Source organism: Anopheles ziemanni, chromosome 2, assembly GCF_943734765.1.
Source record: "Anopheles ziemanni chromosome 2, idAnoZiCoDA_A2_x.2, whole genome shotgun sequence".
Taxonomy (NCBI): Eukaryota; Metazoa; Arthropoda; class Insecta; order Diptera; family Culicidae; genus Anopheles; species Anopheles ziemanni.
The window spans coordinates 44,603,242-44,625,071 of record NC_080705.1 but is presented as its reverse complement, the minus strand read 5'-3'; the positions used below and the strand labels follow the sequence as shown (position 1 = coordinate 44,625,071).

The window sequence follows — 21,830 nt, the reverse complement described above, 5'->3', positions numbered from 1 at the left end:
ATTGCTAAAAACCAGTGGCAATCAAATCAAGCAAATTTAGACAAATGTGTTTGTTGTTGTTGTGTGTATTGTTCTCCATTCATAAAGCTATTGTAGTGACTGAACGTATGCAAATGCTATTGACTATAACTGGCAACGTACAAACATTCGCTTATATTTACGTGCAAAGGATAAATGTTAGCACAAATATGACATTCCACCATACTCAAGAATCTACCTGTGCACAGACGAGCTATTTCCTACAGAAGGTCATAGCGCTTAGACCTTTCCTGTGGATATAGTATATGAGCTGAATCTGTGTGTGACTTTCAAATTTATAGTTTTTTTTCTTCAAGTTTTCATAACCATAGAGATATTTACGGGGGTAGTTTTGTGCCCACATAGTGCAGATGAATCATTCGCACAACAGAAAATATGCGAAAAGAAATGTGAGGTCGGGAGAATATGCGGATATCTTTCTAACCAGAAATTAGGTGTTGTTTGGAACACAGGAGGTCAGATAAACAGTTTAGATAAGCGATTACCACGTCATCCTCGAATGAATTATAAATACCAAGTATGAACCAATCGAAACGCCGCTGAATTTTTGTTTATAACCAATAACTCACACATTCATTTCAGTTATGAATTTGTATAATTTTAAATTAAACCCCTTTTTCGAAGTAAATTGATAAAATAACGTGAATATTATCGTATGATGTCATGTGAAGTGCCACAACAAGAAAGTGGCATGAAAATTTGATGTGCTGATGGCACACAGAGGAAAAGAAATGAAAAACAAAACAACTATGTTAAGTATATCATCTTTCATCTGTCAAGTGTATCGTACAAATAATAATTAAGATATTCAAATAATTTAAATCGTTCTAAATTTTTTAATTTAATTTTAAAAAAGTGGAACACGAATCTGTATTTAAAGCGATAAGATAAAGGAAGTATAAAAAGATGAACAAGATAGTACGAGAATGAGTTACGGAGAAAGTGGAAAGAAGTAAAATAGAGTGCGAAAGAGAGAAAGAACGACAGAGAAAGAGGAGCAGCACACGAGAGAAGCATTGAGGAAAAGGATATTGTTTTCTTCCTGTGGAATGATGTGGGGAAAACGGTGAACGGGGTCCCGAAAGCTTCTGCGCAATAGTGAAAGACGACACAAATACAACCACGTATACGAGCAGAAACGTGTTCACTTTCCCTTCCTGAGAGGATTGGCGAGCACAAGTAATGCAAGTAGGAAGTAAGAAACTGAAGACCAACCAAGCATTATACTAGTGAAATCTTGCACAGTTTAGCATTCGAAACAAGGTTTTTTAAGCTTAATAAAGAATAGTTAACAGTAGATTGAAAGTAACTTTTTACGGAGTATGCCAAAGTAGCATAGATTACTTATTGGACAGTAACTGAAATGTGTTCAATGCTGTTATTAGGAAATTTCGTGTTTTCCTTCGCACCTCCTCGCTGGAGTAGACCCAATCAGAATACCGAACAACGGCGGCAGTAAGAATAGACTACTGAATCGGAAATAAGTGCTCCGCGGAGTGTGTTCCGTAATGAGAGTGGATAGTGGTTATCCCTTCGCAATGGGATTTGTCCTGTTGGACCGAATCGTGTGCCATGATTAATCGTATTTGTTAATAATGAGTGCCAATTTACTCCTGATCCGGACATGACGTTGATAACCAAAGAAACAGACGCAGCGGCGGTCGCAGCAACGAAAGTGCGTTCTTCTAGCTGGCATGATGCTATATGCTTGCTTGTTGTACATTCCTATGCAATTCCGGCAATCGATGATGACCGATGGGATGGATGACCCATTAAAACAGACACTGAGTTGCAAAAATTATGTGCTGTTGCGTGCGTACGTAGCGTTGGGGACGCGGCAGTGATGTGAGGCCCGCCGTTAACAGGGTGATAAGTTATTTAGAGTAGGACGAAAAATAAAAAAATACAGACACTGATGATGGTGTAAACCAGGTGAAACTGTGGATCTTAAACGGCTGAAAGCGAGTAGCTCATCAATCTTGGAAAACATGACTTCTGCAGAAGATAGTATGCTCGCGGATCAGCAGTTGAAACATCTTCAAAGCATTCCGTTTGGTAAGGCTGCCATCGGCCCCTGTGTGCTGGTGAATAAATTAATTTTCCGAGTTGAAGGATGGTTGATGGGTTTGGTCGCACTGCAGGACTCTCTTGGGCGCTATCGGTTTCGACAACCAGTACTACGGCACACGGAAACTCTTGAAAAATCGTATACATATTCTGCAGGTGTCCAAAGTATTAAATATGTCGTTGTTTTGTTGCTTATAGGAGCCCAATCGGGGGAATCGACAAACTCGAATCCGGCACGCAACAGTCACAAGTTGAAGGATGTGCTGTCGTCGGGGAATAAATTGATCGGTGCATTTCACAGCCCCGACCTCGTCGGTTCGTTTGCTCCGCCAGTACCAGCGGGCCATGTGCAGCAGCGGGAGCAACATAGTCAGCTTCTTGGCATACTAAACAAGTCCTTCTCGCGGAACAAATCGCCGGCGTCGGAGAAATCCCCCAAAGGAGACGGCGACCAGGAAGGGCGTGCTTTAAATCAACCGGCGGACGCTACAGCGGGCAAGAAACCAGTCTCGAAGAAATCGGCGCTAGCATCGTCAGCACAGCGACCGGCCAAGAAGGGACCGTCGCGTTCGTTTTTCCTCAAACGACAACACTCGCTGTCCGATGTATGGCAAACGACCCTCAAGTCGACTACGGCAATGAGTCAAGCGGCAGCGAGAATGGAGGACGCCGATATGAACGGCGGTGGCATGGGGGGCGGACCACACGCCTCCGGAGCGTCCTTGTTGGCTGACGGAGCCTCGAAAACGCTGGGAGCAACAGGTGGTGGTGCCATCAATGTTGGCGGCACGACCATACCGATTGCACCCAAAAAACCAACGCGACGTGCCGGTGTCAAGCCACAGCCGGATCGGCCGATGCGGGCTTTGTTTTGTCTGACTCGTACCAATCCGCTTCGGAAGCTATGTATCGCAATAGTCGAATGGAAGTAGGTGTCATCAAGATTGAAAGTGGTCCAGTTTCTTTTTTATCTGACCGGCTTATTTGTATTCTTTGCAGACCCTTCGAATACTTGATCCTGCTGACTATTTTTGCCAATTGTGTTGCCTTAGCTGTATACACCCCATTTCCTAACAGTGATTCCAATAGCACGAACGCGGCACTGGAGAAGATCGAGTATATTTTTTTAGTGATTTTTACTGCTGAGTGCATAATGAAGCTGATCGCATACGGGTTCATACTGCATCCGGGGTCGTACCTACGGAACGGATGGAACATACTTGATTTCACAATTGTTGTTATAGGGTAAGTACTGCATTGAGTCTTCGTCTACACATGGATAATACATGACAAAATCCTATAGCAAAAGGTTTTGTTTGTAGCTGATCAAAAGTTATTGCAGGATATATAAATGCCGCTTAGATACCATTTTCGAGTTTGCTTACTCTATGATCTTATATCTAGCCTCATAGGAAATAAAAAGTTGAACAAATTCATAATTTTTTATTATAAGTTTAGCATAATGCGATGTTAAATCATCCCGCGATGTTAAAACATAAACCAAGGCTGTAAAACTACTTTTTTGTCATTGAAATGTGTGAAGTGAATTTAGGAAATCAGAAAAAACAGTACCCTGCTTTTATGCTATACAGTTTGAGTAACAGCTAAGTCGAATCGTTGTCAGGACCTCATTTTTGTAATTAGAAATGTCCAATAGGTAATTGGAGATGTCAATGAACAACTTTAGAAACATATGATTTACCATTTGGCAGGTATAATTAATTCTGATTATTTATTGCATTCCATAGCATGATATCGACCGCACTTTCAAATCTCATGAAGGAAGGATTTGATGTGAAAGCTCTTCGCGCATTTCGTGTCCTTCGTCCCTTGCGATTGGTGTCAGGAGTTCCTAGTAAGTTAAAAGTTCTACCTGTCCTAATTTGAACTGAACTAACTGGTGTAACAATGATTTGTATTTGAAGGTTTACAAGTCGTTCTCAATTCGATCTTACGTGCCATGGTGCCTTTACTACACATAGCCCTGCTGGTATTGTTTGTGATAATCATCTACGCTATCATAGGACTAGAGCTTTTCTCGGGAAAATTACACAAATCTTGTTTCCACAATGAAACTGGTAAGAGATGTCATAAGTTGTCGTACCATAACTTTGTTCACGAGTTGCTCTGCTGCCCGCAGGTGAAATTATGGATGATCCACATCCCTGCGGAGAAGACGGGTTTCATTGTGACACTATATCGCCGGAAATGGTATGCCGATACTACTGGGAGGGGCCGAACTTCGGCATCACCAACTTCGATAACTTTGGTCTATCGATGTTGACGGTGTTCCAGTGTGTAACATTGGAGGGCTGGACCGATATGCTATACTACGTGAGTGCTCCGAAATGCTATTAGAGAATCATTCTGTTACTGACTTTCTTCTCCTTTACAGATCGAAGATGCTATGGGAAGCAGCTGGCAATGGGTTTACTTCATTTCGATGGTCATTTTGGGTGCATTCTTCGTGATGAACCTTATTCTCGGTGTGTTGAGCGGAGAGTTTTCGAAGGAGCGTACGAAGGCAAAGAATCGTGGAGATTTTCAAAAGCTACGCGAGAAGCAACAAAACGATGAAGATTTTTGCGGATACTTGGATTGGATCACACAAGCCGAAGATATCGATCCTGATAACGAGGCCAGTGGGTTGCAAGAAGGAAAAACGAAAAATACGATTGAGCTAGATTCATCGGACAACCTTGGCGAAGACGGTGAAGTACGACAGGAGTCATGGTGTGCCCGGAAACGAAAATCTTTCGAGCGCGTCAATAGACGCTTACGTCGCGCATGCCGTAAGGCAGTCAAATCCCAGGCGTTTTACTGGCTGATTATTATACTGGTATTCCTAAACACTGGTGTGCTTGCCACGGAGCACTATCGGCAGCCGCCATGGCTCGATGACTTTCAAGGTAACTACTATCCTACCGAAACATCTCTTGAAACATGTTAATACGATAAAAGTGGATATTTTCTCGAAAATTGATATTTTTTCTAGAAAACACAAACATGTTCTTCGTGGCCCTGTTCACGATGGAGATGTTACTTAAGATGTACAGTTTGGGCTTTCAAGTATATTTCGCGTCCTTGTTCAATCGGTTCGATTGCTTTGTCGTTATTGGAAGCATAGGAGAGATGATACTTACCAGTACTCAAATCATGCCCCCACTCGGGGTTTCTGTGCTGCGATGTGTACGCTTGCTACGTGTGTTCAAAGTAACCAAGTAAGTAGACCATGTTAGACGGTTCATCGGAGTTTCTTTTATGAATATTTCTTTTCCCCCGTAGGTACTGGCAATCACTGTCCAATTTAGTAGCATCACTGCTGAACTCTATACAATCCATTGCATCCCTCCTTTTGCTGCTGTTTTTGTTCATTGTTATATTTGCGCTTTTGGGTATGCAGGTCTTTGGAGGAAAGTTTAACTTTAACAGCTCCGTCGACAAGCCTCGTTCAAACTTCGATAGCTTCGTACAAAGCTTATTGACGGTATTTCAAGTAAGACAAGCCGACAATTAGAAATATGAAGAATAAAATATTAACTGAACTTTTTCTCTTGTGCAGATATTAACCGGTGAAGATTGGAATACTGTAATGTACGATGGAATTCAGGCCTATGGAGGTGTAGCTTCAATGGGCATCATTGCCAGCATTTACTTCATAATTTTGTTCATATGTGGTAACTGTATCCTTTTAAAAAAACATAAAAATAGTTAAAGTTTGTTAAAAACAGGCACACGTGTTACGTTTCGTATTTTGCCTTAACACAATTTGCTTGCCTTAGATATTCTCTTAAATGTGTTCTTGGCTATTGCTGTGGATAATTTGGCCGATGCGGATTCGCTGACGACTGTCGAAAAGGACGAAGGAGACAATCCGGAGGAAGGCGAGGAAAAACTATCTCATGAGCCAACTCCAACCGAGCATGGTGACGACGGATTTATGGATCATGACAAAGACAATCTGGATTCTGATAATGATCCAATGAACATGTGAGTGGACCAAAGTACATGGTTGGAAGGCGAATTGAATAACTGCAGCATGATCAATGCATTATGCTTATATAATATTTAAGGTCTGATGAGTACGAAGGACATGATTCCGAATCAAAAATACCAGTGGCTGAGGATGACGAGGGTTATGAAGAGCAAGATACTCAAGGTTCGTAATTTTTATTAGTGGTTTTTTTTCGCAAACTTTATATTTTCAGTCGTTTCAATAGAGCAGCAATTCACCAGAGCTTTACGCTAGAATCATGTTAAAAACTTAGTTATTCGAATAACCAACCATCGCTGCTTAAAGTGTAATCCTAGCCTATGATGATAAGCATTTCTTTTGTACGCTACAATTTTAGGTGAGACTTTCGATGAACCTCCGACTGCATCTGCTCGCCCACGTCGTTTATCGGAGCTGAGTGTAAAAAAATCGAAAAAACCTATTCCTAAAGCAAACTCACTGCTTCTTTTCTCCCCAACGAACAGGTAATTGCATATGGGCACTCGACAATACTGACGGTGTCGGAGCTAGGCAGAGGATAATTACACTTATGTCCAAGTTTGCTTCGAACCGTCCGTACAGAGTCGAGTGCCCTTGACACATGGTACTAATGGTATATTTCGTTTTCGTTTCCATTTGTTTTTGTTTTGCACATTGATATATAGATTCACAAGAAGATGGACTTCGGGTGGCTAGGCCACGCCGTATGTCCGAGTTAAATGTCGTCAATACCATCGTACCGATACCAGATGGATCAGCGTTTTTCATACTGTCTAAAACAAACAGGTTGAAATATTACAAATATTTTTCTGAATGCATTGATTGTGTCCGCTCGTCCCTGCTATAATAAAAGGCACGTTGCGCGTTGTTCATCGCTGATGCCGAAGATTGTTGACTCCTTTTACCCTGCTCCTAAAATACGAACGCGTTACGAAGTACAATGGTATCCTGTTGGTGGTTGAAGCAATGCTGTGTACAAGCCTATCCATGTTGCACCATATTAATGTGTTTGCAATTCCTTTTGCTTGTTTTGAGTCCTTTAATTAATAAGTAGTATGCTTTTCTGATGATCCTGCTTGAGAACAATGTTATCTCACAATAACTACATTGTTCCATATTATCTAAATCTTGATTCTCTTGCATTTGAGTTGTTACCGAATTCAAATGAGAGATATTTGTGTAGCGTCATGTAATTCCAGCATATGGACAAGCTCACAGCTATAACCGGTAATGGCTATAAGCATGTTTGACCGCATTTTCACATACAATTTTTATGTCAACAGTGCTCATAGGTGCGAGCTGACTGGGAAAAGAAAAAAAAGTTCAGAATGTTGATTTATCTATAATTCAGTAGTTAACTAAAATAAAGTATGGGATAACTTTAAAAATAGCTGCAGATTGGATAATTAGCGAACTTCCTCCCTGCTCATTTCTGCATTGTGTTAACAAAAGAATATTCCCGTGTGTATGACGCCTTGCTGTATAGGCCAGATATTCAAAGTAGAACATATCAGTCCAACTAACTTCTTTGTTTGCTATTATGCGTTGCCACTGTACTAGCAAATTTTCCTCTGCTGATCTAATGAGTTCTGTTGTACACTCCGCTAGGTTCCGCATATTTTGCCACTGGCTCTGCAACCACAGTACGTTTGGCAACATTATTCTGGTGTGCATCATGTTCTCATCAGCCATGCTTGCTGCGGAAGACCCCTTGAATGCCAATAGCGAACGGAACCAGATATTGAACTACTTCGACTATTTCTTTACATCGGTGTTCACGATCGAGCTGCTCCTGAAATTGGTATCGTATGGTTTTCTCTTTCACGACGGTGCATTCTGCAGATCGGCGTTCAATTTACTGGATCTGCTTGTCGTATGCGTGTCATTAATATCAATGTTCTTCAGGTATGAATGGATTGGATATGGACAGAGGGTATATTTAAAATCGAATACATTATTTTTCATTATTCCACAAAATATAGTTCTGGTGCGATCTCTGTGATAAAAATTCTACGAGTTCTACGAGTGCTCCGACCATTGCGTGCAATTAATCGTGCAAAAGGATTAAAGGTATGTCTTTTTATTGTGGCCAAGGTCCAAAGTGGCAGAAAGGTCGGGATATCGTGTTTATTTTCTAATTCGGCTTAGGCATACCAACACCATTGCCTTAAGCTTAGATTTTTACATAGGATGGTCACAAATGTCGATGCCTAGCGGCTATATGCCAGCTCGGAACGGGTTTTCATATTTTTCTCCCCGTGAACGTCAGACTATGCAGTGCATGGTAGACGTTGGAGTGATCAAACCTTGGCATTTATTTAATTTTGCAATCGGTTTGAACCCGCATTTTTATCGCACTTTTGGGATTGTACGACTGAACCTGCATTTATCTTTTCAACTTCGTTTCTATGTTCTTCATTCTTATGTATAATTCTCAGCATGTTGTGCAATGCGTTATAGTAGCAGTAAAGACAATCGGCAATATTGTGCTGGTCACTTGCTTGCTACAGTTTATGTTCGCCGTTATCGGAGTGCAGTTGTATAAGGTAGGACGCAAACCTGCGGCCAAGCGTTGTTTTATTTTCGTTACTTTCGGATTTGTGTTTGATTTGGAGTTTCGTTTCCTTACGTTTATTGAGTTTTCATTTTATTTTACTTCCTGTGTTACTTCCTTTTGATCTGAGCGCTCTAATTTTACCGTATACTTCATCCTACGCTACCCGGTATCCCAAATAGGTGCGCTGTATAGATCTTCTAAATTGTTGTTGTTGATGTTTTTCTTCAACTGTATTTTCCATCGGTAGGAGCTTTTACGAATGGAATTCTAATGATTTCCATTTGAAACCATACTCTAACTTATCCCTTGCTGCAGCCTTTTGATACCCCCGGTTCCTCCTCTCGACGGTATGGTAAATTATACAAAGTCGTTTTTCTCTTCTTTTTCGTTTTTATGAATACAATCTGTAATTTTTTGGGTTCTAAAAAGTGTGTACCCTTGTACACAGTACCCAAGTAAAAGTGAAATTGATAAAAAAACGTTTCATGTTCGATAGAATCAACAAATCATCCACTCTACCTCTTTAGTTTGTTAGTTTTTCGTGATCTTATCATTTATTCAGACGCTATTTAGTTAAGCGTTCGATATTTTTGTGTATTAAGTGTGTACATTGATTTCAATTTGAAACTCGGACGGATTTTCTTTTTTACAATAAATTTACCATTACATTTTAATTTTGAAAAGCTGCTATAGCTAAACCTTTCAATTTTGAATTTTAACATATTTTCTAAAGCAATTAGATTACTCAGAGGAACTGAAGTGTCTGAACTGAAGAAAAAAATATTACTAAGTTCATATACGCGGTATTGATAGACACGTTTATAACAATTTTCTTAAAATATCGGCAAATTTGTTGGTTCATTTTTCTTTAACTCTAAGAGATTTAGATTAATTTAATTTAACAAATTTCGCTATTGTTTCCCGAAATCTAACAAATTGAATACTATTTGAACTGAACACTGGTAAGGGTAGCTATTATGATGGATGGACAAAACTACGTTTTGAAAATTGTTAAGAGTTTTGTATATTTATTCACAGATAAAGTTGTTTTTGATTTTAGTTCAATTAGGTGAATTGAAGAGAAAAATTGCCTGTGTATGAATACATCCAACGGTATCATCGATGCGTTGCGAAGGGCTTATATTGATGAATTAACTAGTTGTACTGGTTTTGTTGCTTTGAAATTTTGTTCCATTAGTTATTCTTATTTAATTTTATCTTTGCTACTAAACCATAATCTGTGCTGTGTAGTTGTTATAGAGTTATTTCCAGACCAACCTGCAAATGAAAGAAAACCAACCTTATAATTGGATGGACATGTTGCCAATGCGTTAGAAATGAAGGAAACGATAAATCTACTTTGTTGCGTTTAGTAACGAGACGGCTACAAATGTAGCCTATGTGACGGAAATACTAAAACGTCTCAATGAACAATAAGTGGTGGTTCTTAGATTTACGACACGGGGGATGTTATTTAAATATGTTCATGTATAACCCTTCGAATTGATATGCATCTTTAACTACAATTCTTTTCCGTACACGCGGATTCTCCTCAGTACGTAGTGAAATGTGTGATAGTTGCCATAAAAACTATCGGCAACATTATGCTAGTGACGTACCTCTTGCAGTTTATGTTTGCTGTGATAGGAGTACAATTGTTCAAGGTAATTAATGGCTCATTTATAGGCTGTAATTGTGTCACTGTAGTCGTCTAAGTTTTTCTCTTTGTTGTCTATTTTGTCACCTACCCACTTCTATATTTCATTCTAGATAATGGCGTTTTGTTTTTAACTTTTCATAGAAACGTTCACGATGTTTCACGACTTGATTTACCGTAGTAGTCGCTTTGTATTTTAATTTTTTACCCACATTTTATCCACATTTGGTGTTGAGTAGTAAGCAATGTTAGTCTCTTTTGTTCATGTTTACTTTAAGTATAATATTTGTACATATATAAAACAATAACGTTGTTAATGTGGTTTGTCTTTTTCAATGGATTGCGTATCATCTGGATTATTCTCGTTCTGTTTATACTTGACCTTTTCGGATTGTTGTATTTTTTTCTCTTTTCTGGTGTGTATGCACATCTTTTTTTGAATGTTACGTTTACGTTGGGAGAAGAATTTGAGGATTGAAGAATTTCTGTTGAGGTTTATTTTGATTATGCTGCTCTTTTATTCGAAATGTAGAAATGATTAACAAATAGTTTTCAATTTGGGAATATGCAGGATCTGCTATTTCTTTTTGCAATCAGATTTATATTAAGCATCTCGAAAGAAATTCAACTTAACCTCCACATCCCTCTGTTACATTTCACAGAAAATATATTTAAACGAACAGTGTGAATAAGCATGAAATTGTTAAGTTGAAAATAGCGCAAGTAGGAAGATTTTGAACAGAAGAAATAGGAAGCTTTATATGAAATGAGTGATATAGAGTGTAAAATAAGTTAGAATATAAAGTTGAAGATAAGAAATTTACATGGGGAAAAACGATATGGCGGTAAAGAAATCTTAATTTAATTTTGAAGTAGAGATTTGTTTACGATTAAGAGAAAACGGTTTGAAGTTGTGATCTTCATTGTTCGAGTTTTGTTATGTTGGTTATATAGATTCAAGTGAATGGAATACACATGTAAATGATGTTACAATTGAAGTTTACCAATGGTGAAAAAAGTTGAGTGCTAGTTTTGGTGTGTCATGAATTTAAGAAAAGAATTTTCTGAATACCTATTTGTGAATCATAAAATCATGTTTGACATTTGCATCGAGCGAAGAAGTTACAATAAGTGAACTATTGCAATGTTTGATCGGTGTATAAAGCATGTCATCGTGCAGTTGAACCTACTAACTGGTGCATGTCCCAAATTCTGTAATTTAAAAAGAAATGAAACGAATTCTATTTATTCTTAAACTGAACTAGTTTCATGCGCTTGTATATTCAATGAGGAATGTTCCACTAGAACTATAATTTGGACTACCAACAGTTTATCGAATTGCGTGTACAAGACTAAACATATTTTGAATTTTGTGTACACATTGGGATGCACGACTAGCATTTTATTTAATCAAATACTTAAGACATGTGCTGATAAGCAGTACCAGGTTAGCTGATTTTGGTTATCCAATGTTGAATGTTGTTAGCATTCCTCTAATCTAAGAAGTTTTATCTTCTTATTTAAGGATGGAATTATTCATGTTAAATTTCTTGAGGCACGCATTTAAACCGAAATGTACACATATTCATTTCATCGCCGACGTGCATTATAATTTTGGTTTAACAGTGATAAGTAAAATCTTCTACATTTGCTGTCATTTTTAACAGGATCAGGATCATTAATCTGTAAGTATATTTGTAAACAGCATAATGCACTTTCTTTTAATTATACGCAGAAAAGGTTATCTGCAGAATGATGAATTAAAACCATTTAAGAAAACTGGTACTTTCACTAAGGCTTTAACAATAGTAAACAACGTTTGATGATGCTGAAGATAATAATGACAGATAATGATAATAATGTTTTGAAAAATTTAATTTTTATTTTGGCAAAATGATGCTTCATTAGCGGTTGATGAAACGAAGATATTTTTGACTTAGCTTAAGGCTGATTTAACCAAGCATTTTTATTTTTCTTGTGATCGTCTGTTGAGGATTTTTATGCACTGGTTGTATATTTAAATCACCAATAATTAATGGGCTTTACTTATATGCTTCATCGATAGTAATGTGTGATAAAGGAATGTGAATTTTGAATAAAGAGAATAAAGCACGAGGGTAAAAAATATAGAAAAATACCACTTTTGATGTGTCTAAACAAGTTGAGTTGTTATGATTATGGGCAATAATGCTTTTATTGGGCTGGGTGGAAACTATTTGATGCAATAATGTGCATGTAATTTTTGTATTGTAGACATGCGTTATTTATTCTTTTTAGGGATTTTTGATGAATTTGAATGCCCATCGAATGAATGTTTGAAATTTAGTGCTGAAAAAGTGATCTTTCAATAACAGGCTGGTCAGGAAAAATAACCTATGTATGCGTGTATAACGTAAAGATAAAAGTGCAAACGGGCGTGGAAGAAAGCAAATTAAACACATTGATGTGATGGTTTTGATTAACCTCGATTGAAAATTTTTTGGAACAAACAAAAAATACAAGAAATCAGGTTGATTGTTATCGTATATGAGTATTTATCCGATATTCGATACAATTGCATCCAGGATTGATTGTATATTATTTTTTCTAAATGCTTCTACTGATCTTGCTTTGTAACACACCTCGATATGTTGTTATTAGATGTTATGTCTTGCTTTAAGTTGTTTTTGAAATAATAGATATTTGGATCTTGCACTACAATTATGTAAATACTAACGTGCATGAGATGTGTGTTTTGTATGCTAAATATGTGTGTTGTGCATGTCTTCCTACACAATTTTTTGGAAAAATATTCGCTTGAGCAAATTGTTCGGCATAAGTGTATCTTTTTGACATTTATTGGAGTTATGTGCATGAACATGAAATATATTTTCAAAGCTTTTCGACTCTCTTTTCCTCACATCAAACATTCATTGTCCGAATTTTATCATTCCAATATAACGAAATTTAAAACGCGAAAAAATGTAGAATAATATTGCACTTGAAGATTAATACAATAGTGCATTTTAAGAATAATATAACTCTTTGATCCTCAAAGTAGTAGCGCATTTTGTACAAGAACTTCGTCTTCTTTACTATTTTAAACTGGGAACAGAGAGTTGAGTTAACGCTGTAAAGTCCTTGCAAGTTTGTGTCCCTGGAGCTGTGTGAAGGTACATTTAACAAACGAAACGTTTTATATCACTAATTGTTTGTTATCTTTTCCAAATAGGGCAAATTTTTCTCGTGTTCCGATGGATCGAAAATGCAGGAATCAGAATGTCAGTAAGTACCGTGCAAAACCATATAGTTGACGCTCTTTGCCCCTTAAAATTCTTTCACATGTACGATGACTAGTTGTATTACGAATCATATGAATGAATCCAAAAAATAGGAAAATAGTAAAAATATGAAGAATCCATAAGAAGATCTTATTTCCAATCATAATGGTAAAAATATTGAAAATAAAATGTTTAAGTACAGAAATGGAAATTACAAACGATGGACGACTGAGTTTCTTCTGACTTTTTAGTGCCATTCAAATCTAAATTCATAAACTCGCCAACAATAGTACAAAGTGTTTTTTTTAAATTAATGATTGTTCAATGCTTTATATGGTGAAAGTTGGAGATTACCATTTTTAAAATCTTTTATTTTTCAGTGGAACATACCTGGTGTATGAAGATGGCAACGTAGATAAACCTGTTTCAAAAGAAAGATATTGGTCGCGAAACCGATTCCACTTCGATGATGTATCGAAGGCGATGTTAACATTGTTCACCGTATCTACGTTTGAAGGATGGCCTGGGTAAGCTATCAATTGTTTTCCGACCAAATGGCCCTTTCTACAAATATGTGTTTTTATTGTTGCTTTGTTTTTGCCGGTAATATTCTGCAGTTTGCTGTATGTATCAATCGACTCACATGAGGAAGATTCGGGCCCGATACATAATTTCCGACCAATTGTAGCGGCGTACTACATCATCTACATCATTATCATTGCGTTCTTTATGGTGAACATCTTCGTTGGTTTCGTTATCGTTACATTCCAAAACGAAGGTGAACAGGAGTACAAGAACTGCGATTTAGACAAGAATCAACGCAACTGCATAGAGTTCGCACTGAAGGCGAAACCGATACGACGGTACATACCGAAGCACCGAATACAGTATAAAGTCTGGTGGTTTGTTACGTCGCAGCCTTTCGAGTATATGATATTTATATTGATCATGATCAACACCATCACACTTTCTATGAAGTTTTACCGACAACCGGAGATCTATACAGAGGTCCTCGATTTACTGAATCTCATCTTTACGGCGGTGTTCGCCTTGGAGTTTGTTTTTAAATTAGCAGCCTTTAGATTTAAGGTAGGTGGCTGCTAAGCTGGAAGGGACTTAGCAGATTCCACTGCTGTCCATTTCGGCTATATCTGGCGTTCAGAAGTGTTTAGTAATTGTCTCTCGTTTATTTCGAACTAGAACTATTTTGGAGACGCATGGAACGTGTTTGATTTTATAATTGTACTCGGAAGTTTTATCGATATCGTGTACTCGGAAGTTAACGTTAGTAAAGGAATGAAGGTGGGTACGATTGTTGTTAAAAACGCCAGGTTGAAGACGCTGGCAAGGCATTGAGCTGAATTCTATCTCCTTTCTTATTGTAGGGTGGATCGAGCATTATCTCCATCAACTTCTTCCGACTGTTTCGCGTGATGCGATTGGTGAAACTGCTTGCCAGAGGTGAAGGTATCCGCACTCTTTTGTGGACATTTATCAAGTCCTTCCAAGCACTGCCATATGTTGCGCTTTTGATAGTGATGTTATTCTTCATCTACGCCGTCATCGGAATGCAGGTAATGATTTGAAGTTGGGATTGTTGTTATACTTGGTTGAAACCATCGCCTCCCTCTCTCACTCTTTCAGGTGTTTGGAAAAATAGCAATGGATGATGAAACGTCCATACACCGAAACAACAACTTCCAAACATTTCCGCAAGCCGTACTGGTTCTGTTCCGATCGGCAACCGGCGAGGCCTGGCAAGACATTATGTTGGACTGCTCGGCTCGCCCTGGCGAGGTGAACTGCGATGCCAAATCTGATGACGCTGGGTCGCCCGACGGTTGCGGCTCCAGCATCGCCTTTCCGTACTTCATCTCGTTCTACGTGCTCTGCTCGTTCCTGATCATCAACCTGTTCGTGGCCGTCATCATGGACAACTTCGACTATCTGACGCGTGACTGGTCGATTCTGGGTCCGCACCATCTGGACGAGTTCGTGCGCCTCTGGAGCGAGTACGATCCGGACGCGAAGGGGCGCATCAAGCACCTGGACGTGGTGACGCTGCTGCGCAAGATATCGCCCCCACTCGGTTTCGGCAAGCTATGTCCGCACCGGGTGGCCTGCAAACGGCTGGTGTCGATGAACATGCCACTCAACAGTGACGGAACAGTGCTGTTCAACGCGACCCTGTTCGCGGTGGTGCGCACCTCGCTGAAGATCAAAACCGAGGGCAACATCGACGACGCCAACGCCGAGCTCCGCACGACAATCAAGCAGATCTGGAAGCGAACCAACCCGAAGCTTCTCGATCAGGTCGTACCGCCGCCTGGCGTAGACGACGAGGTGACGGTGGGCAAGTTCTACGCCACCTTCCTCATCCAGGACTACTTCCGGCGGTTCAAGAAACGCAAGGAAAACGACAATAAGCTCAACAGTGACCAAAACAAGAGGCGAACAATGACGTTGCAGGCGGGTTTGCGGACGCTGCATGAGGCCGGCCCAGAGTTGAAGCGTGCCATTTCCGGCAACCTGGAGGAGATCGGTGATGACAATCCGGAACCTTCACACAGGGTAAGTTAGCCGCCATATTCATGTGGCTTTAAGAAATTACAACCCCTAATTAAGTATTCATCGGCTCTATAGCGCAACCATACATTGTTTGGTAATGTATGGTCATCGATACGCCGACCGGGTCCATTTGGATCGAAGCAAAAGTGGAACTCAAACAACAACAAAATGTCCGCCACGTCGATGGCCGCTTCGGCCGCCATGCACACAGTTCTAACTGGTCCGAGCGAAGGGCAAAACCATGAACAAAAACCAAAGCAGAACTGCGTCAGCAACAGTACAGCAGGATATAGCCATATCGCGGAGAGCATCCTTCATGCCGTGCACGACGATCCGATGATGCGTACTGGCAATGGCAACGGGCTCAGACCACCGGGCAGTAATGCCGGGGTCAACCGCAACGGGGCAGGAGGCCCAGGTGACATCCCACTACGACCGCTAGTTTTGGACGATACGAGCTTTAGACGGACTCCGACCAAGTGAGTATATGATGTTGCTAAACGGATCACGGATCACGACTGACTCAGTAGTACACGATAGTAACCGGTTGTTCTAAATCCCATCTTTTGTTTTTCTCAATGATTTACACTGAAGTGCTACTAGTATTAACATCGGCTCGCAGAACATGTCCATGGCAGGTAGGTGGAGGCACAAAACATTCGCTATAGTGCACTGGTATTCGGCACGTTTGAAATACAAAACAACTGCAATTAATATATCTCACTATTTGAGCTGCATTAGTCATACATGAAAACAAGCCTGATCAGACGATATCGACCAACTCCAAATGCCAAATGTTTTTTATCACGTTTAGATTATAATTTATTGCAAAGAGTTGTTTCGCATTTAGCATAAGCTTTAGTAAAATTCACTCACCTGATCGGATTACTAAAAGGTCACCAAGTTCGGGAATCTTTTAACACTTTGTCTGGACAACGTTTTTAGAACATGTTTTTAGTACATAAAACAAGTTCTTAGAACATTTGATAATCTTGTTAACAAGAAAGTAGTAAGACTTGTTTTTGAACAACTAACAAATAGAATAAGCTTCCCTAAGAATAAATTACTACGATTTCTTTAGCCTTCTACTATATCACGTTGACTGCCAAGCGTTTTCAGCACACTTTTTTAGTACAATCTTTTTTAATGTAATTTGTTTATAACATTTATTAAACCAATGGTTTTCGAAGGCCAAGCAAAGACAGCTTCTCAAACAACTTGTTTTAAATATTACTACTAGTTTTTATGTTGCATTTTCATTTATTTATGTGAAACTACTTTTACTCTGAAACAAAAACTGAGGTGGCTCACCTAATGAGCTTGCTCACCAACTGAGCTTGCTTATCTACTGAGCTTGCTCAATTACTGAGCTTGCTCAATTACTGAGCTTGCTCATCTACTGAGCTTGCTCAATTACTGAGCTTGCTCATCAAACTCAATTGTGCGGTGGCACAGTAAACTCAGTTGTGCGGTGGCTCATCAAACTCAATTGTACCGGTGGCTCATCAAACTCAAACTTGTTCGTTTAATGCGGTTGGTGATTGTTAACACGTTAACCGCCATGTCAGTCCCTGGGGACTGACCGTTTCCGTTGGGTGAAGTTTCCGTTCACGCCACGTCGGTCCCTTGGGACTGACAAATCCATGAGTCATGCTGGTTGATCAGTGTCGGTCCGCCGGTGTCGGTCCGCCGGTGTCGGTCCGCCGGTGTCGGTCCGGCGGTGTCGGTCCGCCGGAGTCGGTCCGCCGGAGTCGGTCCGCCGGTGTCGGTCCGCCGGTGTCGGTCCGCCAGTGAAAGAGATAGCGACATACGCTCTTAGGCAAAGTGGAAGGGTACGATTTTCCCCTTCGTGTCCTCCTTCATGTCTCGTCCTTAGTTTTTGCAGGCTGTTTGCTCTGAGCGAGGCGTGGATATCGCGGCGCGTTTGGGTTATGTTCTTTCTTTTGTTTTTATTCTCTTTGTCGCACTTGTACGGATTGCATGCGCGTATGTGTGATTGTGCACGGGTCTATTGGACCCGTTAGTTTTTTTGTTTTTATTCTCTTCGTCGTATTCGTACGCATTGCGTGCGCGTATGTGTGATTGTGTACGGGTTTATTGGAACGTTTGACCCAGCTTTGTTTCTACAAACGGTGCGGTTACTTTTTCGTCTCGTTTGCGTTTGAACCTTCTTCGTGTTATTGCTACTTTTTAATATATTTGTGCAGCAGAAGCATGTAGCGGAAAGCATGACAGTAAAAATAAGGATGTTTTATATTAATGATTTGGTTCTAATTAACGTCGCTACACATCTGTACGGATTTTTACGAAAAATAATCAATAACGTCCGAGGGATGTAAAATTACACTGGGCCCAAAGTTAATGCGGACGCTCAAAACCTATAGGTGGCTCGCTCTGCTCATCTAATTGAGCGAGCAGGCTCTGCTCTGCTCAATGAAAAGAGCTTCTTGACACAACACTAGCTGTCACCCACTTTTAGGTGACATGGCAGCCAACGTGATATTAGAGCAATACTATGTAAGGTTCACTACGTGGATTATAAGCAGTCAAAGTGTTAACATCTAAAATCGACTCGGTAGCTGCATAAAAAAATCTTGCCTACGTAGAAAATCTTAAATATTTGAGTGTATCACGATTGGGAGCGTGGAAACGATAAACTTCTCGACACTGGCCCATACAAAAGGTAAACAACACTTTGAAAAAAAGCGAAAAAATGGCTGGCCGTCTCGACGATCCAAAACGATGCCACCTACGTGTCGAGACGATGCGCGGAAACGAAACGATACGGCTAGCCTTTTTTCGCTTTTTTCAAAGGTGTTGTTTACCTTTTGTATGGGACCGCGACGAGAAATCTGACAGTTCGTATCGTTTCCGTCCTCCCAATTAAAATACCCTCAATTGTTTAAAAATTCTTAACAATTGCGATTTCGGTGCGATCGGTGCTACAAAACGAATCCAGCATCAATGGCGACTATCGTAGATTCTCGGTTATTGACTGTAGAAAATGATTATAGTTATAATACTAGCAGCCGTTTCACGATGCTTTACATCTTTTGGTTTGATAACAAAGAATTGTTCTTCGTTGGAATTATTTTTAAAACTTTATTAAAAATTACTAACTCGTACAAATTTGATTAAATTTTTTTTTGTTGTATAGCGTTCCGTGACGAAATGGATGGCTGTAATGCAATGTTGAAATAATAATAGCTAAAAGAATAAATTTTATCTCAAGATAAGAACCTATCTTAATTTGATAGATGAAAAAGCCTGAGAATCAGCTGTTTCTTTACATTCTAATAATTTTCGAGATACATTTATCTCAGGGCAATCTGGTAATATTTAACGCTTTACGAAGTCATCCTTCTGTTTATTTCTTAGGAAGCATTTTTATTGCTTGGGTTTGAGCATACTTTTCCATTTAGAATTTCTTGAATGGGGGTGACTTTCTGATGATGAGAATATATTTTCTAGTGCAATTTGCTTGGCAGCACATATAAAAGAATTAAGACCTTGACTTGAGATATGTTCATTGTAAGACTTTCCGATCGCGTTGGAGCTTTCAATAACTGTTAGCGGTAGAAACAAAAATCTATTACAGTGTAACCGATCAGAACGCGAAATTACACACATCTAAATGATTACATCCATTTTCATCCGCAATACATCCGATTGACTCGCCGGCGCAGGCCACTCAGTGCAACCGACACAGGGCTGCAACTTCCGCTCCGATGGCGTCGCCAGGTAACAGAAGCGCCTGTGGCCTGGGAGACCTGCTGTGCGGATAGACCTGTTGGCCATATGCTTTTTGCAGGGTGCGTAATCAGATGGCGTTGGCAGAAAGAGAGATATGTATCACTGCCGTAGTTGTTATTCGTTGGGGTATCTTGTGATTTTCGAAGGAAACACTGTTCGTAAGGACCGTTACCGTATTAAAACATTCGTGAACGCTTCACTAGAACGCCTGCAACATGATGTTTTCTTTGAAAACCCCCTGTTATACCTTGCTTGCTTGCTTCATGTACAAAACAAACAAGACATGCTTAACGTAATGGCCGTAACACCGTAAAATGGAATGTTTTTGTCATCCGGGGGTTCATCAATCGTGCCGTTTGTGGTAATTCGCATACCTTCTTTCCTCATAGATGGTCGCGCCGATGGTCGGATCGATAATTTTGAAAAGGATCGTCTCATCTACTCAACGCCAAGTAGTCCCCGCGATATGCATAAAACATCTTCCGAAGTAATTGGATCGGCAGAGAGCCTCGTCGGCAGGGTAAGGGGATACTACGAAAAGAAACGGGCACCAGGACCTGGGCATAAGTAAAGCACTTTCCTTTCCTCTTCTTTTGCTGCACAATTTACCGCTTTATTAGGTACTTGCACAGCAGGGCCTAGGGAAGTACTGTGATCTGGATCTGGTGCACTGTGCTCAAATGGAAATGCAGGAGGCTCTGGACATGACACAGGAAGAGATGGACCTTGCCGCCCACGAGCTGATGCTCGAGGAACGCTTCAACCGGAAGGCCGGAACTCCAGCCAGAAATCAACCGCGTCGTGGCGCCAACAATCGGCACCAGGAGCCTCTGTTATAGCACAAACTTAGTCCAACTCCACCCGGTGTCACCAATCACGAATATATTTTAGACAAAATGGTAGCTCTCATTTCATTCTTTGTTCAACAGAAACACGTTTGAGGTAGCATTAAGCGACATAATCATGAATATCATACAAAGACAACAAATGAAAAACCATCCAACAAAAAAAAAAAAAAAAGAACCAGACACACCATAACTCTAATAGCGAACAAGCGAAACAAAGAATTCGGCTAATGTAATGATCAATCGTGCTGATCTACGCGTTGCAAACATCAATCGAAAGTTAGGAGAGGGACGACAAATTGATAGCGAAGATCGTCTTTATCCGACCACTGAAAAGTTGGAAATGGTTTGCAGATATAACGAAGAACAGGACTTTCTTAGTTTTGTTGGTTTGTATCGCTATTGAAATGAAGATATAGGAATGACATATGAGCAAGATGCGGAAAATGGAATTGCAATAAATTTTTTTCAAGTGGGAATGTATATCATAATATGTTGTCATAATTTGTTGTTTATCCATTTTACTGATGACAAATTATGTTTCTTCAACGTCGGTTTTGGAAAAAAAACTTTTATATTTCAGCTAGTTTAGGATCGTTTGGTAATGTTTAGGAGACTAGGTAATTGGCTTTTATTTCTTCTTCTTCTTCTTCTTCTTCTTGGCGTGACGACCTTATTTGGTCATGCCTGCCCGTTAAGGTCGTACGTGACTTGTTTCCCTGTTGTACGTGGATAGTCAGTCCTGTCGTACAGGGGAGGGTCCGGTCTCGGTTGGAATTTGAACCCACGCCGACTTTTATTTATGAAACACAAATCTAATCACGATTAAAAAACAATTTTATTAGCAATGGCTGATTACGCAGATAAGATTTGCTAATCGTTTTGAAACCCGTCTGCTTGTAGTTCCAGCATGAAAATAAACAAATCTTCACCAATCTGATAGTAACGGGGAACGACTCGGTTCATCATAAGATGCAAAGCTATAAAACGCCAAAAATAGTTGCATCAAATTAGGCGCAGCTGGTACGATTTGGTATGCACATTTACTAGCATAAGTTAGTGTTAAAAAGATGGAATCTAGCATAATTAG

At 39.8% G+C, this 21,830-nt stretch overlaps 1 protein-coding gene across 1 annotated transcript; it reads left to right on the top strand.

Moving 5' to 3' along the window:
- The first annotated feature begins 2,027 nt into the window (after window positions 1–2,027).
- LOC131293638 (muscle calcium channel subunit alpha-1-like) lies at window positions 2,028–20,905 on the top strand. The gene is made up of 27 exons (XM_058321715.1): window positions 2,028–2,094; window positions 2,305–3,034; window positions 3,106–3,351; window positions 3,855–3,961; window positions 4,032–4,184; window positions 4,247–4,440; window positions 4,502–5,015; window positions 5,102–5,327; window positions 5,392–5,602; window positions 5,669–5,789; window positions 5,889–6,096; window positions 6,180–6,265; window positions 6,459–6,585; window positions 7,709–8,005; window positions 8,083–8,170; window positions 8,539–8,646; window positions 10,214–10,321; window positions 13,526–13,578; window positions 13,955–14,101; window positions 14,192–14,663; window positions 14,775–14,876; window positions 14,960–15,148; window positions 15,219–16,145; window positions 16,218–16,621; window positions 16,737–16,780; window positions 20,285–20,415; window positions 20,516–20,905. Exons 1-27 carry the CDS (start codon window positions 2,028–2,030, stop codon window positions 20,732–20,734), a joined length of 6,279 nt encoding a protein of 2,092 aa, XP_058177698.1. The 3' UTR covers window positions 20,735–20,905.
- The last annotated feature ends 925 nt before the right edge of the window (window positions 20,906–21,830 follow it).